The sequence below is a fragment of the Arvicola amphibius genome, chromosome 11 (genome assembly GCF_903992535.2).
Source record: "Arvicola amphibius chromosome 11, mArvAmp1.2, whole genome shotgun sequence".
Taxonomy (NCBI): domain Eukaryota; kingdom Metazoa; phylum Chordata; class Mammalia; order Rodentia; family Cricetidae; genus Arvicola; species Arvicola amphibius.
In genome coordinates, this window is record NC_052057.2 from 97607937 (window position 1) to 97626348 (window position 18412).

The window sequence follows — 18412 nt, forward strand, 5'->3', positions numbered from 1 at the left end:
TTGTTTTTTATTTGTATTATTTGTTCTTTCCTTCCTTCCTTCTTTTCTTCTCCTTCTCCTCCTTCTTCCTCTTGCTCTTCTTTCCTTTTAGTTTGTTTGTTTGTTTTTATTTTTAGGGGCAATATTTCTTCTTTGTAGCCCTGGCTGTTCTAGAACTAGCTCTGTAGACCAGGCTGGCCTCAAACTCAGAGATCCACCTGTCTCTGCCTCCTGAGTGCTGATATTAAAGGCACGAGTCACCATGCCTGGCCAGAAACCTGGTTATTTGACTACCAGCATGGTCCTGCCCTCTATTACCTGGACTGAGATTAATTTTGTTTTAATTTGGATGGGAAGAGTCATGTGGGAGGTGTTACCAGTTCACAGAAGAAGCAATTCGGTGTGGTAGGTTGACTGGCCCAGTTCTTAAAATAAATGGTACCAGGAAATAACAGTAGCAGCCTCATTACCACCAATGCGTTATATCTTCATTTTTATAATATTGTGTGCTTTATGCTGGCATTCCTGCATATTGTCTTTTCTATTCAATATACATTGGTGTGAGAGTGTCAGATCCCCTGGAACTGGAATTACAGACAGTTGTGAGCTTCTGTGTAGGTGCTGGGAATTGAACCCCAGTTCTCAGGAAGAACAGTCAGTGCTCTTAACAACTGAGCCATTTCTCCAGCCCATATTGTCTTTTCTAAACCCCACAGAAATCAAGAAACGTAGATCCGATAGTTAGTATACACTTAACAATGGAAGGCCCCGTGCTCGGAGATTCTTAAATGTAACTGAGGTCACACAGCCATGACCTGTCAGAGCCAGACCGAAAAGCCGACTGCTGGCCCTGCTGTCTTTGGCCCAAGAGACCAGGGGGCACGCTGTGCATTCTTTTGTCGCCCAGCCATGCCGTGCAATCTCTTGCAGAGCTGCAGTGATGTGCTGCAGGAGCGCTTTGCTGTGGAGATGAAGTGCAACTCTGCTCTCCGGCTTGCAGCCCTGCACATCCAGGAGCGGATTTATGCCTGTGCCCAGCCGCAGAAGATCTCATTGAAGTACATAGAGTGAGTGGCAGGGGCGACAGCTGTGCCACATTTGTGACTGCTGACTCCTAGACGCCACAGAAAGCTGATATTCACCCGTCTGCCTTTGTCTCTCCGTCCATTTCCCTTCACCCAGCCTGGCTCCCCCATCCAAGTAGAAGACACTTCCACAGGCAATAACACAGGGTCCCTTTGGAAATTTCTAATCCCTAGAAGGAATCTGAGGCAGTCAGTTGACAACTTCTAAGGGCAGGGATGTCTTCCAACAGGTGTGAGCAAGCTGCTACTACATTACACCCCCTCCCCAAATGGGGAGGTTTCAAGTCCTAAGATTCATTCACCTCTTGATTCTTAGTTCTGAGTGCTAACATCCTGTTATACTAAGCCCCTCCCCAGGCCTCAGCTCTAGCTTGTCTACATATTCAAATCACATAGAGAAATAAAATTTTAAAAATAGATCAGATCCTCGTTTCTACCCCTGGTATAGGAGCAATTTTAGGGGGCTTCTGAGGCTTCTAGGCTAATAATATTCCAAAGCTTAGCTTTGGGGATGGACAGGTGCTCTCTGTTGCAAGGGTGTTTGGGCAGCAAATACAGCTAGTAGTAGAGAGCTTGCCTGGCATAGGCAAGATGCTGTGTTTGTCCCCTAGCAGAGGGTGGGAAAGTTGTTCTTATATAGGCATGATCATGCCACATATCTTGTTATTAAAAGGACTGAGAACACACCTGTGGGCTGGCTGAGCGGTAGAGGCGCCTGCTGCAAGCCTGACGACCTGAGTTCAATCCCCAGGACCCACTTGGTGGAAGGAGAGAACTGATTCCCACAAGTTGCCCTCAGATCACTTGATCCATGAATACACTTGCTAAAATGCACCATCTCAGAATCTCCTTAGAAGTTTGACTTAGTATAGGCACACAATAAAAAAAATAAAAAAGATTGAGAACTTCTGCTTTGATTCATGAACTATCATACAACATTTGCTCTTCATTAGAACCATGTGCACTGTAAACATGGGCCCCTTTGTCTCCTTTGTCTCACGCAGGAAAGACTGGGGAATAGAGAATTTTATATCTCCAACTTTACTCCGAAATATGAAAGGCAAAGACATCAAAAAAGCCATTAGTTTTCACATGAAGAGGAACCAGAATTTGCTAGAACCCCGACAGAAGGTAAGGTGACCATAACTTCTGCTGACCCGCCCAGTAATTTGTTGTGAAGCTTTGGGGGAAATTTTCAACATTGCCTGGGTTTTTATGCAAGTTATGAATAACTCTGGTTTCAACACTTTTTTTTGTCTAATAAAGCAACTTATTTCTGCTGCTCAGCTACGCTTAAATTATCTTCAGATCCTTGGGGAACTCAAGACATATGGCGGGAAAGTGTTTAACGCTACTCTGATGGTATGTACCAGATCACCGTGGACTCCTGCTTGCTCGGGATCTTGACTGTTTACAGATTGGCGGATATTTATCAGGCCCTGGCTTTGTGTATGGAAAATGGTAGGGGGAGGCAGAGCTGAATTAGTTACGATTTCTGCCATCAAAGATAAAATAAGCTGTGCCATAAGACAAGGTCGTGAGGCAGGGTATGGCCCCTGTTGTGGGGTGGGAAGATAGATGCTGCCGTTGCTAATCATCTGGATCCGAGGAAGAGAAGGCTTTCAGATGGTTGGATGGGGCCTGACTCAGAATGGGAGAAAAGCACCGGGGTGAGGTCTGTTGTAAGCAGCACCCGTGCGAGTTTGGATGCATAAGGACAGCAGCGAGAATGGGGCGTGATGGATGAGAATGTGGGCCGGCTGCCAGGCTGGGCCCCGATAGTGCAGAAAAACTAACCGAGGCAACCAGCCTCTGCCTGAGCCCTCCCTCCTGCTTCCTCTCTGGAGACGTCGGTGCTCATGGTGTGGCTTAAGGGACTCTGCTCCATTATGCCACCAGCCCCAAATGGCCAGTCGTGTTTTTTTTTTTTTTTTTTTTTCAAGAATAGTAAGGAGAGAATTCAGAGGTTTTAAGTATTTTCTTATTTTCAGTGATGGGACAATCCAGTCAGACTGCTGACCTCGCAGCACAGACAGAAGGGAAGTGGGTAGTTGGAGGAATGGAAAAATGGGCAGAGTCTGTGTGTAAGGACAAGGCCCCGACGGTGGGAAAGACACTAGATTTCAGAACAGAGGGCTTTGAAGGGACTGGGAAAGCTTCTAGTGTTCTCGCAGGCTCCAACCCTCCTAACCTAAGCCTGCCTTGACTGTTCCTGTCCCAGGAAAGGGCAGCCAGTTAGACAGGACTGGCTTGAGTGCAAATACAGGCTAATACAGACTCTATCATCAAAGAACTCAACGTGTAATATGAAATCTGAGTATAAGTAATTGAAATCAGTTAAGATGCGCCCAGTGTTCTCAGAGGCATACAAAAGTGGTGTAGGCTCTGCGCAGAGGAGAGAGGCTGTCCAGGCTGAGGAGGCTGAGGCTTCCCTAGGCATAAGATGCTGTTGTTTGTTTATTTTGATCTGTTGAGTAGGGTCTCACGTATCCCATGCTGACCTCAAACTTGCTGTATACCGGAGGACGACCTGGAACTCATCCTCCTGCCTCTGTCTTCTTGGTGCTGAGATTAATGCTGGGTGGCTGTGGGGTTTGGTGGGAGTGTTTAAGGAAGGGTCAGGACTTCTACGAGTAATGTTGAGAGTGAGATCCCAAGAGAGGGATGCAGTCTGAATTCAGACACATGGGTGACAAGTTAAGGTGACGGTTTTGGGAGAGGTGACAGTACTCTGTTAAAAAAGACTTAGAAAGGGCTCTGAAGGAATGGCTCATGGGTTAAGAGCATGCACTCAGTTCCCAGCACCCATATCAGGCTGCTCACAATTGCCTGCAACTTTAGTTCCAGGGAATTCAACGCCCTCTTCTGGCCGCCATGTGTACTGGACTCATGTACACAGAGACCCACATATACACATAATTTTAAAATTGTATAAAGTCAACTAGAGAATTTATAGGAGATGAATTTATTTTTTAATTCAGCTGTAGGTGGGCCCCATGCTGAGGTGTTGTCTTGGGGGATGCTGGTGAGGGGCTAACACAGGAAACAAACAGAGAAGCCAGGCATGGCACACACTGTAATCCCAGCACCCAGGAGACTGTAGCAGGAGGACCATAAATTTGAAGCCAGCCCGTGCTACACAGCAAAACCATTTCCAAAACTGCCAAAGAAGAATTTGTCGAAAGGAGACCACATGCAGAATGCTTTCACAAGCTTGCGAATAGACGCTAATTGCCTTCTCTCTTCTGCAGTTGCAGGATAGAGAATCCTACATTGCCCTGCTAGTTGGAGCCAAGTATGGCATCAGTCAGATTATCAATAGCAAACTCAACATCATGTCCACCCTGGCCGAGTTTGCCCACATCAGCCGCGTGGAGCTGGCAGAAGAGTCTGAGAAAGTGAGCATGGTCAAGGTGTATCTTCAGGATGTTAAGGTAACAGAGGAAGAGATTCTGAGTTTGACCTCTTGTATTTGGTGTGAAATTATTCTAGGGTAGTTAATATGGGCTTTGGGTGATAATAAAACCCACTGTTTATATAACTGGCAAAGCGGAGCTGTCTCAAGTGGAGCGTGGCAAACGGGATGCCTTGTCCTGTGAGGCTCCTGGAAAGGTTTTGTTCTATTTGTTGGGCTATGTGTTTTATTGGTGAAAAATTCTGGACTCAGAGTTTGTTGGGTGGAAGTTAAAATGGATAAATAGTTCAGGGTACCTCCAGAGCCTTTCTGGAAGGTTCTGCATTTACTATTCCCTCCTTTGATTCCATCCAGTGTGCTCAAGGGTGTCCCTCTGTCTTTACCACTCTTTCTTTATTCTCTACTCATTCCTCCTTTTCCTGTGACAGCTCGGGTCACTAAGGCACTAGTTGTCTGAAGGAGTAGGGTGGGTGGGGCAGCTAGGGATAGTGGCATCAAGGAGAGAAAGAAAGGGGACCATTTTTAGATTAGGGATGAGGAACCCACAGTGTGTCAGAGTCCACATGTGTGTTTATGTACACGCTTGATCATTTAGATTTAGCTCCTCCATGTGAAAATATTGGCTGCTTAGGGCCAGACTGTGTACCATGGTTGAGTATACTTATTATCTCTCTTGGGCCCCGTCGGCCTTGTTGTATCTTGACCATCCAGAAACAGAAAGGTTCTGTTTGCCTTCGCAGGTTCTGACTCTGTTGCTGGAATCCAACAGCGCAAAAGACCTGGCATGCTTGATTGCTGGATACTACCGGCTGTTTGTGGACCCGGCTAACTCAGTTTTCCTCTGGTCTGGAAACAGACAGCAGATTCACCGAGTGTCTGCTGAAGAAGGTGAGGCGCTGAGTCTCTCCCTAGAAAGGACAGGACCATTTATTTCCAACCACACATTTGATCTTTGTTGGATATTAGACACTTCGGTAGTCTCCTAAATGCCAAGGAATGCTAGAAGGTCTCTGATTCCTGCTGAGTTTCCCAAAGTCATCTCTAAGGTCCATTGTATCTTATTTCCCAGCAAAAGGAGGTGTCCCTTTCTCAGAAGGAGAATGGCTTGGTCTCACCCGTGCCTCTGCAGTCTTTCTCATTCTCTTGTTTGTGATAGAAAGTCTCAGCCTTACATAGTTAGAGGAAAGGGGCACCTGGGGACAAAAGAGACTTAAAATTATGCCATGTAAAGATTGTAAGGGGGGCTGTTAAAGGGCAGGGAAGAAAAACAGGTTCCCAGGTGGCTTCCACGTCAGCTGTTCTATTGATGTAGTTTTTCCGGGGGCGTCCTGATAAATGTTTAATAGCTGCCGCTGCAGGGGGAAACCCCTGAGCTGAGACAGTTGTCTAACTCTCCTCCCGTCACCCCATTTCAGACTGGGAACGTGCTAGACAGAGGTAGGCAGAGTACCTTACCCTTATATGGTGTTTCCTCCACACGGGCAGAGTAGGCAGAGATCACCCCAGGAGAACAGATGGTTGGAAAGTGAACAGTAGCCGTCCATGGCACCTGTGGTGGCCACAAGAGATCAATCCCTACAACCTTGGAGCTTACTGAAATTCACACATGTTCAGTCCTTACTATGAAATGGTATATAATTTATAACCTGCACACGGCCTTGCATATATGCATTACGTAAAGCGCTAAGTTACCCACTGTGAATGTCATGTATGTGTTTCATACAGAGAATGGTCCACGAGAGCCGTGCTTTCGGTTTTGAATGAATGAGTTTATTAGTTTATAACAAGCAAAAGTAAAAGAGCAAGATAGCAAGCAATAAATATATAGTAGGACATCAGATTTGGCGCTTACATCATCCAACAAGGATGACTGAAGAAGCCCTGTAAAAGTAGCCATCTGGGGCCAGGTGTGGGGCGCACACCTTTAATGCCGGCACTTGGGAGGCAGAGGCAGACAGACCTCTGTGAGGACAGCCAGGGCGGTCACATGGAGAAACCTTGTCTTGAAAAAACAAGCAAACAAAGTCTTCTGAGGACCCTGATGGATAAAGAGTGTGCCAGGCTGCGTCTTCATGGAGGAGCTTCTTGTTTCTCGCTCCCACTATCCATGTTTTTATGCCATGGGAAAAACAATAGTAATCTTGGTTTGGAACAATCTGCCTTCTAGATGTCCTCAAGGACACATTTTTTCTAAGACCCTTGGTGGTTTGCTCTTCTCCTTTCTCCCTGTGACTGAGCTTAGGGCCAGCCTGACCCAGAGAAAGTAGTTTTGGGGGAAATTCAAAATAAACATGTTTGAGTGGGGCCATCTCTTGTTTCCTGAGTCAGCACTCAACACAAATGCACATAAGCACATGGCAATTTATTGATATAATTTATATTACAGTCAAATGTTCTGCCACTAATCTATACCCCCATAGTTTATATTGTAGTGTGCCATTATTATCCTGTGTTTTTGAAGAAAGGCTTATACATGTTCAATACAGATGCATTTTACTCTAAATATTTTGAGACTATGATTGGATGCATCCACATGTAGAAACCTGCAGATTTGGAGGGCCAACCGTAGTAAGGAAGTGATGCACTTTGCTTATGTTGCCTGTAGCAAGTCTGTCTCACCAGCTAGCTCTCAAATAAACACAGGGAGACTTCTTATTAATTATGAAAGCTTGACTGATAGCTTAGGCTTGTTTCTAACTGGCCCTTGTAACTTAAATCAACCCACACTTTTATTAATCTACATTCTACCACGTGGTTTTTACCTCTATTCCTTTTTGTCTGGTGTCTCATTCTTTCTGTGTCTATTAGGCTTCTCCGCCCTTCTTCTTCTTCCCAGCTTTCTCCCTGCCCTGAAAATCCTGCCTAGCTCTTGGCCATTTAGCTTTTTATTAAACCAATCATAGTGACATATCTTCACACAATGTAAAGGAATATTTCACAGCAGTTTCCTTTGCTTTTGCCACGCATCTGTGAGCGCTGACCAGCTCGGAGGCTGGTCAGGAGAACACGGTGGGAATGCTGCTGTTTTGGGGGGTGATGGCAGGAGGAGCCGCCACCATGGTCAGAGACGGTGCTGTAGAACACCTTAGAGCTGAGCACATAAAAAAGGAAAGATCATTTGAAAAGAGGGAGCATGGAGGCACGGCATGAGAAGTTTGGAGAAGGCTGCAGAGGGCAAACAGTCTGCTGAGGTACGAACTGGCTTCAGTCTGCTGGGATCAGGACCGGCCATACTGTGAGGGCTGTGACAAAAGGGGTCAGAGCCGCAGTGTGAGGACACACTGTGAGAGGGATCAGGGCTTTTCTGTGGTAGGAGCAACAAGACCACACTCTGAGACTCTCTGCCCCTCAGGAGGGAGCTGTGATTATTCCCTATAGGGAGGGGAAGCCAGCAAAAGGTGTGGGGGGAGGGAGTCAAGTGGTGTACAGAGATGTTTTTAGGGAATTATTCCAGAGGCTAGTTGGAGAAAAGTAGGAAACCTAGCCGAATGTTGCTTCTCTCGATCGTTTCAGTCTTCCCAGGTACCCACCACTAGATACCTCTCCGCTCTTCTAACTGGTCCACTGCAGCAAAGGGTCTCTGAAGCCCCTAGCAGCCTCAGGCCCCACTCCCTTGCTGCCTCACTCGATATTAAGGGTAGGTCAAGGATCTATTTTGCATTTTACATTTGGTTCCCTGTGTAATTTTGATGTTCAGACAGGACAAGGGAGATGTTTGAGGAAAAGCTGAGCACACAAGGGAGATCCAGGTGACTATTCACCAACAGGCAGATAGGTCTCCTTGGAAGAAGAGATGGACTCATCCTGTGTCCTTAAGTGGCTCAGACAGATGGGGAACAGGTAACCCAATGGTGTGGCATCTTTGGATCTTGTATCAGTCAATCTGCTGTGATTTGGGTTAATTACTTTCTGTCTTTTCCCTCCAGCAGGGTGACAGGAAACAGGACACAGAGCTGTCTGTCAGACTTAGATGTCAGTTTGTAACTCTGTGTCCCATTTGTCCTAGGCTACGAGTCTAGGGCCTGCAGTGACTCGGAGGAGTCCTCTGAGGTGGATTGCTTACTGGAGCCCCTGTCGGACCGACGCCTGGTGAAGCTGAGCCTCTGCAGACCATTCGTTAGAGAGGAGCAGCCCCCTGGAGACAGTCCCACCCCCGAGGTGACCAGGAACGGCCTGAGCACATGCGGGGCCAGCAGCATGACTGACAGCGCTGAATCCGAGGCGTCTGACTCAGCCAACACCGAGAGCCGAGGCTGCAGGACCAGTGGCTCCAGCGAGTCGGTGGATGCCCTGGAGGAGGATGACTTGGACGCCTGCTCCTCCAGCGGGACAGGCTTCTTCCACTTTGGCCCACCAGGCTTCTCCAAGGGTCTTGATACCATCAGCCAAGAGGAGAAAAACAGGATCGAGACCAGTGGTTTTCTGTGTTTACTGGACCTGGCCCAGAACGCCAACCCTCAGTGCCCGAAGACAGAGTGTCCCCAGGGCCTAACTTCGGGGACCTGCAGCTGGGGACCAGAACTGAACGTGGGCAGGCTAGACCCCAGGCTGTATGAGGGCAGCCGGACTGACTACTATAGCCTGTGTTCCAGCATCTCCCCAGGCAGCCACCTGAGCGACAGCTCGGAGAGTACAGCTTCCCGGCAGGGCACTGCACTATCACCATGGTGCCAGCAGGGCTGGATGGAGGCTCAGCCTGGCTCCATGCTGGAAGCTCTGGCCCTGCACCCACTGGCAGCACGGGCCTTTGAGGATGGCAGCTCAGAGGAGGAGTTCTATGATGCCGCTGACAAACTCACACCCCCAGACACACTCTCAGGTGAGCCCCTCACCCTCCCACCCCCACCCCCACCCCTGTCCCAGCTTCCGAGGGCCCAGCACCAGCCTGGGTTCCGTGGGCCAAATTACAAACATCATGGCCTTGAGTCAAGGCTGCAAGGGAAGTTTAAAGAACTGTGGGCAACGGTTGATGAGAGGAATTCATCCCACTGTGGAAACCAGGGAAGGCTTCCCAGAAGAGGTGTCAAGTGGGCTGGGCCTTATCATTTGGACGCAAAAAAGGATTGGAGCGCCCAATAGAAAGAGTAGCTGTGCTACTGCAGATCCTAGGAGCAACAAGACAGGCCATCAGTGGATCCTAGGAGCAACAAGACATGCCGTCGGTGGTGTTTGACGGCCTTTGGGGAGTCTGCGGGCCCCTAATATCAGAAGGGTGGGGATCTGTTGTCTGGGTTCCTCATATAGCTTCCAAAAAAGATTGTGAAAAATTTAACTTACGATCCATGATATACCATCTCACACAAACAAAACACCAATACGAAGTCTTTCCACACTGATATACTTGCCCAGCTCACCGGAAAATCTTGCAAGACACACATGTGTACCCATGTTCACACATACCCTTACTACTCTGTCTCCCTGCTCAGCCCAGCCCTCTCCCGTGCCTCTCTGATACTGCCCTCTAGTGGTTGCTCTTGACAGAAATGCCAGCTCAGCTCCTGAAGGCAGCACCGGTGAGGCTCTCGGTGGTGGCCTCTGCCTGCCCGCTCCCGCGCCCCCACCCCCGCATCTCTGCAGGCCTTTGTATCTGTTATTATCTGATCCTCAGCTGCTACTGCCCATCAACGGTCTAGTCTCAGCTAAGGGTTCCGTTCTGCAGGGAGCATTTTCCAGGTTTACCCCAGCAGAGCCAGGTGCCCATCTCAGTCCCAGGTTCTTCCCACAGCTGTGGCTCTGCTTGCAGTTATGCACTCACTTGCACAGCTGTGTAAAGGCTCCTTGCGTGCACACGGCACCTGGGCATCGTCGCTGAGTGAGTGACCTCACCACCCTCTTGTGTTGACTTGATTTCTTTTTGTTTGTATGTTTGTATGCATGTATGTATGTATGTAATCTTGCTGTCCCAGAACTCACTATGTAGACCATGGGAACTGAACAGCAATGGGTTTGCTGCACTACAGCCCACAAGAACCTGGCTAACGTCCTGCTGGGCTCTCCCTGACCCCAACTCTGCCCTGTTGAGCTAGTCCTTATACTAGGAGCAGGATGAGGGGTGTGGCTGGGACTTGCAGATGGGACTCTTTTATGGTGACCTAGTTCAAACTTAGGTCCATGTGAGGAGTCAGTGTGCAAGCACAGAGCCTAGTACTGGGACTCTTGTACCTAGGTTTCAGTCCAGCTCCTGACACACTGTGAGCTCCATTAAAGGGTATTGGTAGCCAAGACAGCTCCTCCCAAACATAGCAGCAAATCAGAACCACCCGAGGAACCTTGTTTGAAGTCTGTCAGTTCCTCTGCGTTAACCTCAGCAGTTCTGACTTTGGAGGTCTGAGGGGTGACCTAGAATTTGGTAAGATTTTTCAGTATCATGCAAGCAGGTTGGGAATGTTTGATCTGAGTGTCTAACATGCTTCCGAGTCCCCGCTGACATGTGATCCTGATTCCTTCTGCCCAAATCCCAAGACCCTTTCACACACTGCTTCTTCTGAGAAAGAGCATCCAGCGTATGCAAACCCCTCGTGACTGACTGAGGGTCAGGGTTCCTGTTTGTCCAAAGAAAGCAGCCCCCCCCCCAACCTCACAGGCAAGATAAAAGTAGCGACAGAAGCAGCAGTAGCTATGGGCTGGAGTTAACGTCATTCAGAGAAACTTGAAGAGCAAAAAACCTTGAGATTTCCAGCAAGCCTGAAGAACTGGGTTCAGATATGGCTGGTAGCCAGGCCAGGAGTCTGCGCAGCAGAATTGCTCAGCTGTGCTGTTGTCAGGGTCCTGTGGCTGCATAATGACTTCTCATTGCTATTATTAACAGTTGTTGAGTTACAGTCTTGATATTAATGTAGCCCGGGCTGGCCTTAAACTTGTCAGGCCTCCTGAGTGATAAGATTATAGACATGTACCATCACACATGGTTTTATATTTTTCTTAATTTTTCAATGAGTTTTATGTGTATGGGTGTTTTCCCTGCATATATGTTGTATACTGTGTGTGTGCATTGCCCACGGGGTCCAGAAAAGGGTATCAGATCCTTTGAAACTGGAGTTACAGATGATTGTGTGTAGACATGGAAGTGCTGGGAATTGAATCCAGGTCCTCTGGAGGGGCAGCCAATGCTCTTACCTGCTGAGCCATTTTCTAACACCCTTTTAAAATGTGTGTGTGTGTGTGTGTGTGTGTGTGTGTGTGTGTGTGTGTGTGTTGTGTGTTTGAAATTCCGGAGACTTTGTAGCTAACTGCCTGGGCTATGAATCTCATCACTTCATCCTATGGATTGAGAGCATGAGTGTCGGGGTGCTTGCCCAGCATGCATAGGGTTTGAGCTCTAGCACCGCCAGTCTTCATCAGACTGTACGAGGAGATGTTGTCTCCTGGAAAGAAGCTTATGCTACTATGACTAAAGGTTGTAAATAGGTCTTGGACAAGCTACATAACAAATGTCTGCTGCAATCATTATTCCCATCTTTCAGATGAGGAGACTGTAGGGCTTGAGTTCAGGCAAGTCTACATGCTGCCCAAGCACGGGCAAGCCTCTCTGCTTCTAGGTACTTAATGTGATTTCTCTTATCTTGACTTGCAGGGCCCAGAGCTGCCAATCTTAGTGCCGAGAGATTGCAGGATCAGTCTAGAACCCATAGCTCAGAGGAAAGCCTGCATCTGGGACCAGAGGGAGGAGAACCAAGCAGACGGGGAGGGGTGAAGAAGTATGCCAAGACTCTGAGGAAAAGAAGATCCTTCCTACAGACAGACCACACCTCCCAGGTCTCCTTCCCCCTGGAGCCATCAGCCTCCCAAGAGAACATGGATGACGTTTGCTACTATGACAGAGAGCCCTACCTGACCCTCACTGTTCCCTCCCCAACTGTGTCCTCCCTGCAGGACATGCAAGGTGAGCCAGGCCTCCTGGAGACCAAGGCCTTGGGGTTGCTGGCTTCGCTGAGGGAGACAAAGAGCAAAAATCCAGCCTCCAGGATCATGGAGATGGAGCCAGAGACCATGGAAACCAAGTCAGTCATCGACTCCCGAGTGTCTTCTATTTCTGCCATTCGCCTCCGAATTGACCCCAGCAATGCAGAGAATCTTGAGGCTCCCCCCGTGGCCATCACTGTTGACAATGCCTCAGCAAGCAGCCCTCACAGCCTTCGCTGTTCCGACCCAAGTTCTTCCAACCCACAGGCTGCTCAGGTCAGGCCTTTCCAAATCTTATCTCCCTTTCAAGACCTAGATGGTACCACCCCCAAAGAACTCCCCCCAGAGCCTGAGGGCAGCACCTCCCCTCCCTCTAGCGCTAACCCTAATCCAGGCAGCCCAGGGACACATCATGTCCCTCAAAAAAACACATCAGAGCAGGAAGGGGGCCAATCAGAAATGGAATTGGGGTCTTTTTTAATAAAGCATATACACGAAGTTACCCCCAGATTCAGAGGGTCCTTGTCTCCTGGAGATGGGACAAGGCATGGTAAATGTGGCGTGGATTCAGAAGGGACTGCCTCTGCTTCCGAAGAGGGAGAACGAGGACAGCTGTCTTTGGGAAGTGACAGTGAAGTCACCTACACAAATGGACCCACCCTACTTCAGGAAGAATTTGGGATGGACTCAGATAATGTTCCACGGGCTCTTGATGTTCGTACTCCAGCTGGCGAAATAGCCGGCTCCCTCTCCTCAGAGACTCCTGGAACATGGACAGAACAGACCCCGTCCTGTTCCCTCAAAGACTCCCCAGGGAAGCAGAGAGAAGCCATAGACCAGGCCTGTCCGAAACAGGAACTATTGGCAGAATTGGACTTGGGCCCTGATTTCTTAGTTAGGGAGCAGACCATCCCATCAGCCTTCCCTCCAGAGAGGGTCAAGGCAGAGCAACTTAACCCTGTCATAGGGGAAGACACAACCCCTATGGACACTCCTCAGCAAATCTGTGTCCAGACAGTACCTTCCCTGCCAAAACTTTCACCATGTCAAGAGGAACCCCGCTCAGCAGATTCCGGCCATGGCTCACCAGCAGACAGCAAAGGTGACAGTCCTATCATTTGCCTTCCACCTGAGAGGTCTTTCCTGTGCTTTGCCCCAGAGAGCCACCCTGAAGGCTCCACCGGTCTCAGCAAGGCCACCTCCTTGGGTTTTGCTGGCATGGACGAAGTGGTGCCTGCCGGGATTGGCATAGAGCATTGCAGATGCCAGTTCTCCTATGCCACGTGCTTTCGAGGCCTGCAGCCTGAGACAGAGGAAGAAGATGGAGACCCAAAGACACATCCTGTTGCCCCCCTTACCTCACCACCCTCTGCAGGAAGCCAGGTGACTCTGCCTTGGAGGTCAGCCCGTGCCTACAGCTGTACCACACCCCTGCCCAGGAAAAACCACGTCTGGCCAGAGTACTGCTCCAGGGCTCTGAGACAGCTGAAAACTGCCCCTGCAAGTGCTCCCGAGGGCTTTGTCCAACTCACAGAGAGCCTGCTGGAGCTACAGGACATTCTAGAAGCTTCCTGGGGTGTTGGGAACAAACACCCCATTGACAAGTGCACCTGGCATTTTTCAGAAAGCCGGAGCCGCCTGTGCATGGGCTCCCAGAAGCTCCTATCCAGCTGTCAGCATGTGATCAGAATGGACCAGTCCCCTGAAGAAATGCAGGGTGCTGTGCGTGTCACCTTCCAGCACCTGGTCCAGCTGGCTGGTCTCTGCTTCCAGTTCACAGACTGTAGCCGCTGCTCCACCCGGCACAAGGAAGTGGCCGGGAACCTGAGGGACGTGGTTTATACCTACCACCAGTTTGTGGAGGCTGCAAAACTGACCTGTGAGAGAGGCTACCATGACCTCAGTGTGAAACTCTTGGCTCGCCAATGCACAGCCCTCACAGCTGCTGTCTTCTGTTTGACCCAGAAGTTCCGGGCATCCACTGCTCTGTGAACAAGTCACCTACCCCAGGCCCCTTTACCCTGCCTGGAAAGTCCTCCAAGAAGCCTCTTCTAGTTCTCCACCCACCCCCTTCAAATGTTTACTATGTAGAGTATTCGAATAAACTGCTGCTTAATCTTAGCCTGTCGTGTTCTGAGTGGTGATAAATTTGGATTAAAAATGTTTATTCAAGCCAGGCAGTCGTGATGCACGCCCCTAAGCCCAGCACTCAGGAGGTAGAGACTGGTGGATCTCTGTGAGTTTGAGACCCAGCCTGCTCTACAGAGTGAGTTCCAGGACAGCTAGAGATATTCACAGAGAAACCCTGTCTCAAAACCAAACAGAAAATGTTCACTCATATCCATTCAACAGACATTCCCTTCCTTTGCACCGGGCCTGTACTAGGAACCTGAGAAACAGCAGGCTGAATGACACAAGGCTTTTCCTCAGAATGTGCAGGCATATAGGAGAGTAGATGGTCATCCAACCAGCAGGCATCAGGCAAAAAGAAGTCTCAGATTTTGTCCCAAGAACTCAGGAATTGCCAAAAAAAAACAAAAAACAAAAAAAAAAAAACAAAAAACAGTCTTGATTCCCCTGTTACTTCATTGTGGCTCTCACCTCACAAACAGGTGGATACATGTGTTATTGGTAGGTTCAACCCTCCAAATCTGGAGTTGCAGCCCCGGGACCAGAGACCTGATAGTTATTCTTGGCTGCCTCTCTGCTGCAAGCATAGATTGCCACTAATTGGCAGTAAATTCCCTAGCCGCTCTGTCACCCACGTGCAGGGGTCGTCTCTGCTTTTTCTGAAACTGTACCCCTGACTCTGGCATCCTGTTTTTGTTTTTAATATTGTAAGGCAAACATTAAATCCGGAAATCAAAGTTGTCATTATTGGACTAATATTAAGGCAGAAGAAATATAGTCAGTACTTCTCCCTGGCCTCTGCTTGCCGAGGTAATCCTACTTAGCCATCATGGACATGGACAAGCTGCTCAAACTCTTCTTGTTTTGGGTTTTCTCTCCTGTACATGAGGAGGCTCATATTGTCTCCTTGATAGGGCAGAAATCTAGGAAGCTATATAATAGATTATAAGTATTGCTAACAGAGTGGTCTGTGTTTCTCTTAGTCTGAAAGTTGTACCCCCAACTCACTCAAACCCCCGCCCCTTAACACACACACCACACACACACTGTTTTCCCAGACAAACCCTTTTCAAGATTTCTTTGGGACAACTTCTGATCTGGCTTTTCTTGTCTGGTCAAATGTAGTTTGGTGGCTCATTCTGGGTCTTCAGAGGTCATCAAAGAGGTCCTCTTTCCCTCCTGTTACTGACTCGCTGTGAGGTCAATGCTCTACCCCTGTTAGGCACCTAATTTCTGGCTTTGCCCAGCAGAAGCAGGATGAGGGACGAATCAGTCACCTGTAAGTAGTTAATCAGCGTGTGTGGGGGAGAGGATTCGTTTCTTTAGAATGGTGCTTTAAACTTTTGTTTGTTTGTTTTTGATTTTCAAGACAGGGTTTCTTTGTAGCTTTGGAGCCTGTCCTGGAACTAGCTCTTCTAGACCAGGCTAGTCTCGAACTCAGAGATCCACCTGCCTCTGCCTCCCAAGTGTTGGAATAAAGGCGTGTGCCACCACTGCCCAGATAAACTTTAAACTCTTGAATACAACTTTGAAGTGATTTCATGACTGAAAAGTAATAGGGCACCAGGCTAGAAACCAAGTTGCATGGTGTGAAACATCAGAAGCTTTGCTAAGAAGATCAGAATAAGTTGTTTCTGTGGACAGAATCTGCACGCTCACCAGTGAGTTCACCTGGGACTGAATCCTGACTGACCTGAACCATACCTGAGTCCAATTAGCTAGAACCTACACTATGCCAGAAGCTTTATGTGGATAGTTTGAATACCCTTTAAAATATGGCATTCTACATTGTTACACGTGTTTAACAGTTCCATGAGAAACACATACAGAAAGGAGGAAGATCAAGCCTACAGCTGAGGCACCTGTCTCCACCTTTCTTTGGTTGCTCTTTTTCCCTGTGCATCCCATGAGGAAGAGTAAGGTCGAGAAGTGGTAGGAAGCTCTCGGTACTCATTGAGAAGCTACAGCGCAGGGAAGGCATTCTCTCTGGCACTGTCTTTGATACACTCCATCCATGAGGCAGGCGAGGTGAGGACCAGACTTTAAGAGTTCTTGATGGAGGCTGGATGGCAAGGCTCCGGGTCACCGAAGAGAAGGCACGTGAGACATGTAAAGGGAAAGGAATCTTTGGAGACATGAGTCGTCAAGGAAGGCTCTCTGTAAGAGGCAGTACTAATTAGGACTGGGGTGACAGCAGGAATTTGTTGGGTACCATATGTCAGGCCGTGAGATTCTGTAGGGTTTAGATGTCAAGAAAGAAAAAATAATTCTGTTAGTCAGAATCTACTATGCAGGGAGAGCAGGTAAAACACTCATGAGCACAGTGAATATGGGCTCCTCTTTTTTTTCATTTTATTTATTATCATTATTTTGGTTTCACTATGTAGCTTTGGCTGTCCTGGAATTCACTATGTAGATATGTAGACCAGACTGGCCTCGAACTTTAGAGATCCTCCTGTCTCTGCTTCCCAAGTGCTGAGATTAAAGGCGTGCATCACCACAACCCGCTCTCAAGGAACTTCTAATTAGCAGGAAAGACAAAATTGCTGACATGGAAGAGACTTTTTAAAAAGGTGCCAGAACAGATCAGATGAGCCAGTCCTACCCAGTGTGACCAGAAGACTGTTCTGAATGGAGACAGTTCAAGTGGAAGCTTAGAGAGCAAGAACCAGGGACTGGAGAGATGGCTCAGGAGTTAAGAGCACTTGCTGCTCTTGCAGAGGAACAGGGTTCCCTTCCCAGCGTCCACATCAGGTAGCTCACAACAGCCAGTTCTTGGGGATTGGTCTCCCTCTTCTGACCTCAATGGGCACTTGCATGGCACACAGAATAACAGGCACACACAGTCACATAAATAAAAACAAAACTTTTAATGATCATCTTTAAAACCCAGCTGTGGAAGAGAGAGAGAGAGAGAGAGAGAGAGAGAGAGAGAGAGAGAGAGAGAGAGAGAGAGAGAGAGAGAGAGAGAGAGAGAGGAGAGGGACTAGAGTGTGCAAATGCCATTGGTGTGTTTAAAGCCTTGGGAGACCAGAGCAGATAGAAATGGTAGGCTACAGGATCAGGTGGAACAAGGCGCTGGGGGACAGGGTTGGAGTTTACTCCACCCAGGTGCCACTGGGATCGGCAGAGGCGTCTTTGGAGCAGCAGTGGCAGCTCTAGGAGTGAAGGCAGAAGGAAAAGTGGGAGAAGTGAGGTGACACCAAAACCTGAGGACGGAGAGGCGTGCAGTATGGCTGACTATGAGGCAGAGGGACCCGTGGTTGTGAGCTCAGCTCTAAAAGCATCGAAGGCGGCTTGACCCACCTTTCAAGCTGCGCCAAAGCATGCCCGCAGCGAGTAGAAGCCAGAGTCAACAGGAAACAAAGAAGACTTGGTAGAGCTGGGTCATATAGGAGAAAGGCTGGAGAGATGGATGACTCGGAGCTTAAGAGCACTGGCAGCTTTTCCAGAGGTCCGGAATTCAACTCCCAGCAGCCACACGGTGGCTCACAACCGTCTGTAATGAGATCTGGTGCCCTCTTCTGGCCTGCAGGGATACATGCAGGCAGAACACTATATACAAATTAATTTAAATATTTTTTTAAAGCACTGGGTATAGTGGAACACAACTGGAATCCAGCGCTTGTAAGAATGAGGCAGGATGATAGTGAATTTGAGGTCAATTTGAGTTACATGATAGGACCCTGGGTTTTTTTTTTTAATTTTTATTGTTTGTTTTTGTTTTTAATTGAAGTATGGATTGGGAAGAGCCGTGCATAGAAAATAGTGCACCAAGAAGGAATACAACCAGGCTTTGGGTTCATGAGAGGGAGACAATTCAGGCTCATCTGTCGTATGGTCTCTCTAAAAATGCAACTCCTGGGACTGCATAAATTAATCTGAAAGTAGCAGATTGTCT

The 18412-nt window shown here is 48.4% G+C and overlaps 1 protein-coding gene across 1 annotated transcript in view; it reads left to right on the top strand.

The window, feature by feature from the left end:
- The window catches only part of Frmpd1 (FERM and PDZ domain containing 1), a 38202-nt gene extending 23700 nt beyond the window's left edge, over positions 1–14502 (top strand). Inside the window, 7 exon segments of the mRNA XM_042055957.1 lie at positions 910–1046; positions 2069–2195; positions 2331–2426; positions 4316–4498; positions 5220–5367; positions 8486–9298; positions 12053–14502. Coding sequence (XP_041911891.1) covers positions 910–1046; positions 2069–2195; positions 2331–2426; positions 4316–4498; positions 5220–5367; positions 8486–9298; positions 12053–14373 — 3825 coding nt within the window. The 3' untranslated portion in view covers positions 14374–14502.
- The last annotated feature ends 3910 nt before the right edge of the window (positions 14503–18412 follow it).